Source organism: Bolinopsis microptera, chromosome 9, assembly GCF_026151205.1.
Source record: "Bolinopsis microptera isolate Bmic1 chromosome 9, MBARI_Bmic_1.0, whole genome shotgun sequence".
Classification (NCBI taxonomy): domain Eukaryota; kingdom Metazoa; phylum Ctenophora; class Tentaculata; order Lobata; family Bolinopsidae; genus Bolinopsis; species Bolinopsis microptera.
The window spans coordinates 21,034-30,862 of record NC_087080.1 but is presented as its reverse complement, the minus strand read 5'-3'; the positions used below and the strand labels follow the sequence as shown (position 1 = coordinate 30,862).

Genomic DNA, 9,829 nt, shown 5'->3' with positions numbered 1-9,829 from the left:
GTCAGCCATAGAGGGCACCTATTAGGACTCAAAAACGTCAAAAATCCTTTGTAAGCTTCGTGTGTCAGCAGATCGATTTTTTCAGACGGATTTCCCTGTACTAATATTTTAAATTACACTTTACATTACACTTTATATTACACTTAATATTACAACTAACATTACACGTTGTCCCCCCCGGCCCCCCCCCCCCCCCCCCCCCCCCGCCCCCCCCCCGGCCCTCCCTTTAGTTGCTCCCAGATTTATCTGCTATTTCAAGAGATTCACTATGTAGATCCGACTTTACTCTACGTTATATTGCGTGTGTAATGTGCATATTAGATGATGTAACGATACTAAAGCGATTTATTTAAACATCACGATAAGTAAGCAAGTATAAGCTTGTAAGGCTCACCGTTGACATTATTTTATTTGGAATTTGGGAATTGATTCATCCGATCCTTTAAACTGATAAAGCTACTAGTGTAACCCGTGCCTACGGCCGAGACTTCACTATTGCAGTTGAAATACAAAAATTAAACGCTAAACTAAATTAAAGCGTTTACTATTTAAGTATTAACAATTAGACGCGACTATTCATAGTGGATTTTACCTTGATTAAATGTTTGTTTTCCCAACAAAATCGTTCTGTTAGCTGAAAGTGGCAGTGCAGTGCCGCAGTAACTACTGTTTACTAATGTACTTACGTGACCCTGGTTATTAGAAACACCCATAAAAGTTCGTTTATTGACAAAACATTTAAAACTTCTGTAATTTTATTTCTGTTTTAGTTACCCATTTGATTTTTGATATGCGTATAGAAAATCGCTACGGCTTTAAAATGTACTGATGTACGTTTTAACAAACATTCCATCAGACATGTCGTTTAAGAGGGTATGTATGTTCCTTATGTTCGAGGTGATAGTGACTATTCCCACTGCTATCATGATCTACTGGCTCCTATCTCTTCATACTGATAACTTCACTGGAGATAACATGCTGTGAGTCTTTTGTTATTTAGTTAATAAATATATTTATTTGTTAATTTATTCAAGTAATTCAGTCAAATATAATTTTAGCTTTTTCTGTGTGGACTTATATAGTTATAAATTATATAAACATGCTGCGAGTCTTAACTTAGATTAATCTTAGATTTTACTTTCATTATTCAATAGGGCCTGATTTGTCTTTGAATTCCGCTATATAATTTGAATACCCGCAGAGTGTACCTACACGGAATAGTGATGATGTTCGCGTTCACGTACCTGCTCGCGCAGGGTATCGCGCTAGTGCGCGTGTGTCCCAGTTCTCGGCACTGTGCCAGGATTACCCACTCCATCTTCAACACTTTGTCTTTACTGTTTGGTATTGCGGGACTTATCCTTATCATCAGCTACAAGTCTGAGAATAATGTGAGTTTTATTTTGGGTCACATGGGTAATACTACCATGGTTACACTACAACTCACATTATCATGGTTACACTACAACTCACATTACCATGGTAGCACTACAACTCACATTACCATGGTAACAATACAACTCACATTACCATGGGTAACGCTAGTAATTTTCCAACTTTCTTTATGGTTGTTGGCACCGGGATAAAGTTTTCGGGAATAAAATATTGTTAGACACAATAAATATAACAGAATAGTATTACAGGTTATATATTATGAACATCATCATTGCAAAAATAAAACCCAGTCCATGGGACTGAAAAAATTAGTTGACTTTCGATTCGAAAGAGTTAAATTCTAAATCATCCATGTTAGATAATTCGTAAGTTTTGTTTGAGGTATTTCTTGATCCTCTAATACACAATAAAATTAATTTCCTAATTAAAAATGATAATTTACGCCGATAATAATTTATAATATCGTTGTAATTCTGCACAATAAATTAATTAGACACAATAAATGCGCTGTATCAGATGACTCCTTCATAAATGTATCAGATACAAATGTAGTTTTAATAACCTTTTAACAATTTGTAATAATCTTATAATGACCTTTTAATATAACTTTTTAATAACTTTTAAATAATCTTTTAATTACTTTTAAATGATTTTTTAATAATTTTTTAATTACTTTTTAATACATTTTTAATACATTTTTAACAACTTTTTAACAACTTCTCCTCAGAAAACACATCTCTACTCACTACACAGTTGGTGTGGAATTCTTCTGCTCTTAATTCTAGTGATACAGTTTATGGGGGGTTGTATTGTGCTACAGTCGTGTTGTAAAGGTCAGTAAATATATTCTTGTTTATACTTTTATAGTGTCTAATCATTCCCAGGTAATGATAAATCTGTAGTTATGTTCTCTTAATCGTATACTTGGGGGAGGGGGCGACTCAAACTCCGCTTAGAGAAAGCCGAGCTAGAGATTTGTCGTCTGCTCTATATCAGAAAGCCGAGAGCTGTATATTCTCTTCATTGCAGATACTCCAACATTTCATCGTAATGTGTTAGCGTGTATTGACTTATAATAGTCGCCGTCTTTTAATTACCATCCTTAATATGAAGGAGTAGAACTGGATCAGTAGAGAAGTATGGAGGGGGGAGGGGGAGGGAGGCAGGGGTTCAGAATATAAAATCAATACATTCTTACAGTCGTGCCTTTTTATCTATCAGCCGCTGACTGAGATAATTTGTTATCATAACTGAATTTGTAAAATTGTGATTTTGTCAGGTGCGTCGCTGAAGTCGAGACTGAACTACGTTCCAAACCATGTTGCTATGGGAACAGCAGTGTTGCTGTTAGCAGCAGTTTGTGTAATTAGTGGAGTTGTTAACCTCAAGGTTTGTTTCTTTTTTAATGCTCACTTCTTAAGATATTGATTGATTTGTTATTTTAGTCCTTTCTTAAATTATATTAAAAAGTTGGGCCTTATCCATCCTTATCCATATCACATTCGTCTTATCATTGTGATTCTAAATGTGTTTTGCTAAACCTTAGTCTTTACCTCTTGCCTTATTCTTAGATGTTCTTGATTCTTGGTGCTCCATAAGTCAAAAGTGAACCTTGCGGTGCGACTACGAAATCACAAAATGTAATAGTGCAAAAATTATTATCGAATAGAATTAGCTTGAGAAAAAAAAAGTTGACTCGCAACTTCTAACATTGAGGCAGTAAAATCATCCTAAAACTCTTGGTTGCTGAGACATAATTATAATTTTAAATAAATAAATATTAATAAATAGTCCATAAAATCTTTTGCTCTGAGACCTGGTTTAGATAACATTCAGTTACTTTGTTTCCAATTATGTTAATTTTATACAATGAACATGTAAATTGTAAACACGGATCTATAGTAGTGTTTACATTGAACAGGTTGTTAACAATCTTCCCACTTCGGGCGAGGTTGACATCTACAAATTAATCTCAAAATTTAACAAAAAATATAAGTTGTGAGTTATTGTCATAATATAATATATACAAAATATATAATATTTCAAATAACCACAGAAGAGTATATCACCGGGAGAACGCAGCGGCGTTCCTTCAAAAAGGAAACATAATAAACCTCTCTCCGTTAGTTTGCGCTTTAATACTCGCGTTCGCCTCACGCTTTATTTGGGTTAGCTGCAAAGTCTAGTATAGTCGGCAGTCGCCTCACGCTTTATTTGGGTTAGCTGCAAACTCTAGTATAGTCGGCAGTCGCCTCACGCTTTATTTGGGTTAGCTGCAAACTCTAGTATAGTCGGCAGTCGCCTCACGCTTTATTTGGGTTAGCTGCAAACTCTAGTATAGTCGGCAGTCGCCTCACGCTTTATTTGGGTTAGCTGCAAACTCTAGAGTGGTCACCTTTAATACTCGCCTTCGCCTCACGCCTCACGAGGGGCTGCATAGTTATTGAAGCAATATGGTGAAAAAAATCATCTTTTATTAGCCATGTTATGATTTAGTTCAACCACTTTAATAATTTGTATTTTCACGGTGTGTTCACACAACATTTTAAGCATTTTTCTTGCAGCACATGGCTTTAAGCAACTTTGTAATGCTAAGAGAGAAAGTTCTGGAAAACTATCAAAATTCAATAATTTCTGGGATTAGTTGCAAATATGTTTACCACTGATCGGTGGTAAATAGACGAAATAAACATTATTATAAGCCTGACGAATAAGGACGCCAAACAAATAGCAGCTGTATAATGCATTCTTATTATTTAACCTTAGCTATCTGAGTCTCAACTCACTATATTATATTGCTATATCGCTGACTACGCACTCTTTTAATTATATTAATTACAAAATTGCTAGACCCATCTCTTATCGGCACACTTCATCACGCAACATAATATAACTAGATTTGGTTAATGAAAATAACAATTATTTACTGCCAGGAGTATATAGGGGTAGCTCGGCAGGAAGATAAGAGCCTAGATTTCGAGAACTCCCTGCTGAATCTCATGGCAGGCTCTGCTCTCCTCGTCTTTGTGATTATATTGTGTATAGCTGTGTCGCGGAGATCCCGTAAAAGCGGGCTCGGTTCTGAGGAGTCAATGGGAGGTTTGTAGCTTCTTTTATAATATTTTATTTAGTGTAATCTATAGAGACTGTTACACAACATCTCTGTTTCTGAACCGATCCCCTTCGACCCCAAGTGAATTATACCAATTTTGAATATTTATACATCTATACTCCGTAAGAATTCCCAATTATCAATATGATTGGTTGTGATCTACCCAAATTGTACATAGCACTGTTACCATGGTGACATGATGCTATATATAACACTGTTACCATGGTAACATGATGCTATAAATAGCACTGTTACCATAGTAACATGATGCTATATATAGCACTGTTACCATAGTAACATGATGTTATATATAGCACTGTTACCATGGTAACATGATGCTATATATAGCACTGTTACCATGGTAACATGATGCTATATATAGCACTGTTACCATGGTAACATGATGCTATATATAGCACTGTTACCATGGTAACATGATGCTATATATAGCACTGTTACCATGGTAACATGATGCTATATATAGCACTGTTACCATGGTAACATGATGCTATATATAGCACTGTTACCATGGTAACATGATGCTATATATAGCACTGTTACCATGGTAATATGTTTGTAGAAGAAGAAGTTGTCTGGCCTCATGTTATCATAAACCCCGGGAAAGAAGCATTTGTACTTGTCCCACCCACCAAAGGTAGCATGTCTTGTAACCATAGTAACCATATGTAACATCTCTTGTTACAAAGAATTACGCAAATCCTGGGAATGTAACAAAGAATCAAAATACTTGTATTCATTCACTTGCAAGCGACTTACCAGAAATTATGAATATTTTCTTGTTGATGATCGAGTTCTGATTCAGTTGTATGTTAATATGATTACTTTTGGTCGAAAAGGTGCTCTGTTTGACATCTTGTTTAATATTTTACTGTTGGTTAAGTGTCTCGTATGAAACTTAACTATGAAGGAACTGCAGTATGAATCCCGCATTTTACAGAACAAATCCCGTGATTTGCAGAACAAAACCCGCGGTTTATAAAATTCAGAATTCCTTGCCAGTTCTGTGCAAGTTCTGCTGTCGCTATAACTCTATAACTGTATAATAGTTACCATATGACCCGGGATATTATGCGTTGTTTCTGTTGACCAACTGAGGTTTGTACTAAGTTGACCGCATTAACCTTAGTAACCATAGTAACCACAGTAACCATAGTAACCACAGTTACCTTAGTAACCATAGTAACCATAGTAACCATAGTAACCACACTTACAGCAGGTAAGCTAAACTTTAGAGACGGCTCCTCCTCGGCAGCGCCTCATCCCAGATCAGACAAGTACAGGAATGAATCCAGTGTCAAGTCTAAAAACATCAGTGAAGATACTGCTTACAGGTAAAATTAGTGAGGGAATCTTACTGGTTCCGTTGATAGCAAGTTTGTGATGTATTCCCCAGCATAATAGCAACTGTCATAGCGACCGTCATTACTTGAACATGTTATATTTCACTGAAACCGTTTTCTGATGCACACTGATCAGTGATTTCAGTTCGGGGCCGGGTTCTGCACACCCGCACAGCGAGAGATCTCTCTCCAGACCACGTGACTCAGAATCCAGACCACGTGACTCAGAATCCAGACCACGTGACTCAGAATCCAGACCACGTGACTCAGAATCCAGACCACGTGACCCAGAATCAAGACCACGTGACTTAGTGGACCAGGCTGCCATGTCACAGAGGAGAGACGTTGAACCTCCGCAACCTAGGAGAGGATCCGCCAACTTGCCTCGCAGAGATAGGTAACACTATACAGGCTCACGTGGGGTTGTTAATTCTATGGAGGAGGGGATATTTGTAGGCTTCGTTTGTACTTGGGGGATCAGATAGGGAGATAGGGACGGGGGCATCGTATGATGAAGCTGAGTTGTTTGTCCTTAGAAACCATTGTGACAGTGACACCAAGGCTCTACATTTGATGACTGTTGACACACATCTTGTTACAGTGGTCACAGAGACGGTGGACCCCACTCTCCTATAGGACCCCACTCTTCTCCAGCTCCTCGGCTATCAGACGTAGATGGAGAGCCCACTTCTCCTGGCAGAACGAGTCTCAGATCACAGAGGTCTCAAAGAGACACTTATAGAAACCACGGTTAGTTCGTCAGAGCTTTTGTAAGATTGGTGATATTATATCTTAAACTTAGTGTGTCGTAGTATCTGCGTCGAGATCTTAAACCGAAATAACGGAAGATGATTTTAGTTTCTTCCAATTAATCTTTTCACTCCTGTTCCCATCTATCTCTACTATAATTCAGAGAATTCTTTCTGCTGTCTGTACGTTCACTGTACGACCGCCCACGTGCAAATTAGATGAAAAATAGGAAGTTGCGTAGTTACCATAGTAACGAGGATTGTTTTAACGTCATTTTGATCGGTTTTGTGGTAATTACTAATTACGTTGTGTTCAGTGCGAGCTACATTTTATTTGGTTGTATCTTCGGTGGGGATGAATACTTTTTGACACGATTAAAACTGACTTCCAAAGAATACTATTAGGTTCCTCCCTGTGACCACGGGTTTTCTAGTACTATTATAAAATTAACTTCTGGGTAATACTTAATTCTATCAGAACCAGCCACGTCTCCAACAGTCAGGAGTGATCCGAGGGACATGTCTCGTCGACCTTCATTTCCTCCCGTCACTCCCGGACATTACCCCCAACGTCACCCCAGCTCTGGTCACCAACCCCGTCCTCCTGTTCCAGACTACCCCAGATCCGATCCTTCTTATCAGTTACCTTATCACGAGCCACCTCTTGACCAGTCACGTGATATCACGGCACGTGGTAACCAGGGAAACACACTATCGTCGCCTGATATTCCGCCCCTTTTCGAGAACAATGTGTCTCATCTCCGGTCATCCAGAAGGGGGGTGCCACCTCCTCTTGACATGTCGCCCCCCGTTCAGTTCGCTCCTGTTAACGTTGTCAATCCCTTCCCGTCTCGTTATGGTGGACAGGTGATACTTTTTATGTATTTTAATATTTTGTTTATAGAATATATGTGAATAAGTTTTTAGAGTGTTTTGATTTAGTTATGAAGAAGTTTACCTGAAAAATATTCTAAGATCGATAGCTAATATAGCATAAAATTGCCATAACACCTTCTCCTTTTCCAGAATTATAAATTATCATCTCTTTATCAGGCACCCCAAAACGAGGACCTGAAACAGTCACCAATGTACAGTCCTGACCAAACTCCATCTGACAGATACAATCCTAGCTACCCTGACCAGCCCTCCAACCCGCTGATCCAACCCGCTTATAACCATGACAACCCGCAAATCCAACCCGCTTATAACCATGACAACCCGCAATCTCCGCCCTACAGCCCGCAACAGCAGACCACCACATTCAACGCCAGACCCCCCGGAAGACACCAGGTTGCCAGGCAACACAGGCACCAAGTTAGGCGAGCTAAAGTCGAGAAGGTTTCATTCTTGTTCTTACTACTAAACTACTAGTTCTTTGCAATAACATTTTAACTGCATCAAAGTCCAAAGATATCAGCTCTACAAGCCTCTATAAAAATGTATAATGTATAATGTTTAATGTATAATCCTCCCTGCTCAGGCTAACCTAAATAATAAATGTATAATGTATAATGTTTAATGTTTAATGTTTAATGTTTAATGTTTAATGTTTAATGTTTAATGTTTAATGTTTAATCCTCCCTGCTCAGGCTAACCTAGAGTTAAAACGACCGGTCACACCTCCTGCTAGTTCTTACACGGACTCTCTGGCTCCTGCTCGAGTCAGTACCAGCCCTCTTCAGATATCCTCTCCTGAGTCTATACCGGACGTTGATAGTTCTGTTCTCAGGTACGTGCGTGGTGTTTTGTTTGGCTCTGGGTCACGGATTTTAACCAGCATTTATTTATTTGCCTGCGAACGTTTGACGTGCTCTCAATTTGTTGAACTCGTTTAACCATAGGTCCCCTGGATCCACTGCTTATACGGACATTAACGTCCCGATTCACTATTTCTGAAATCCCTCCCTCCCTCCCTCCCTCCCTCCCTCCCTCCCTCCCTCCCTCCCTCCCTCCCTCCCTCCCTCCCTCCCTCCCTCCCTCCCTCCCTCCCTCCCTCCCTCCCTCCCTCCCTCCCTCCCTCCCTCCCTCCCTCCCTCCCTCCCTCCCTCCCTCCCTCCCTCCCTCATTCCCTCCCTCCCTCCCTCCCTCCCCTCCCTCTCTCCCTCACTTTCTCTTCTTACAGTGAAGATGTAGATGGTACAGCTCCAAGGCGAGGCAGGACGAGTTATCGCAATGCAGTGAGAGATGATGCTCCCCCTCCCCTCGTCCCTCCTCCTCCGCAACAGTTCGAGATGATCAGAGGTGGTTCTAAGGACGATGATCAGGGCATTTGTTGGTTATAGTTTTAGATTTTTATCGTGAAACCCTCATTTAGTCAGTAGCAATATCTTATTAAACATGCTGGTAGATGTTTACAATTTCGGAGGCATTTTCTTATTTTATATTATGAACTTTCATCAAATAGTTGAATATTGATGCGTTTGTAAGTTGTATACATAGTTACAGAAAGGTGCGTTTTAGGACTGATACACGATCACTATTACTCAATTAGTGAAATAATTTCACTTTTAGACGTTAGTGAAATCAGTCGCACAGAAATCGAGAGATAAATTGGTTGATAACAGTAGGAAGAACATTTCAAATTTGAGAATTATTATCATTCAGATAAGATAAACACGTTTAAAATGCACAATTGACAGTATGACATAGAATTTGTATTTTATTCCAATTCTACCATCACAGCTTATTCCACCAATGAAAGTTATTTATACGCTTTATTATATATAAATAATGAGATATTGGAAAAGTAAATTACAAATATTGTGGACAACGATGTATATTATTGTTGGCAATTTTTGGTCCAACTAATAAACAATGATATTTATATTACCTCAAAGTCAATGTTTAAATTCGCATGTGTCGCATATTCACCGTTCGTTGTGAAATAACAACCACATTATACATTTGCTCGTAGTAATATTTCCTGTTTTATTTTTTGTCCCTAATCCTACGGTACGCTAATTATTACACAAAAAGCCATAGCTGCGATAAGAAATGCGGATTACGAAAGATGTGAAATGATATGGACGCGCACCAATTCGATCTCAGAAACCATCCTAAAAGCGGTGTCAAATTAGTTTATTAGTTAATTGGCGAACGGTCAACTCCCGAAATTATGCTTAAAGTTCAATCATAAACAACGCTTGACAAAATATGGTAAACAGTTTTTAAAATTCTTAAAAATCTGATCCACCACCACCAGACTTAAAACC

General features: G+C 38.7%; 1 protein-coding gene across 4 annotated transcripts; it reads left to right on the top strand.

The window, feature by feature from the left end:
- Positions 1 to 844: 844 nt before the first annotated feature.
- On the top strand, positions 845 to 9,318 carry LOC134820479 (uncharacterized). Of its 4 annotated transcripts, none has more exons than XM_063830865.1 (12): positions 845 to 980; positions 1,202 to 1,391; positions 2,123 to 2,228; positions 2,675 to 2,784; positions 4,329 to 4,494; positions 5,742 to 5,859; positions 6,014 to 6,265; positions 6,470 to 6,618; positions 7,096 to 7,484; positions 7,671 to 7,955; positions 8,207 to 8,346; positions 8,740 to 9,318. In XM_063830865.1, exons 1-12 carry the CDS (start codon positions 859 to 861, stop codon positions 8,897 to 8,899), a joined length of 2,187 nt encoding a protein of 728 aa, XP_063686935.1. In that variant the 5' UTR covers positions 845 to 858; the 3' UTR covers positions 8,900 to 9,318. The 4 variants fall into 4 exon arrangements, with proteins under 4 accessions (XP_063686935.1, XP_063686938.1, XP_063686937.1 ...); XM_063830868.1 differs by having other exon boundaries at positions 860 to 980; positions 5,745 to 5,859; XM_063830867.1 differs by having other exon boundaries at positions 860 to 980; positions 5,745 to 5,859; positions 6,005 to 6,265.
- The last annotated feature ends 511 nt before the right edge of the window (positions 9,319 to 9,829 follow it).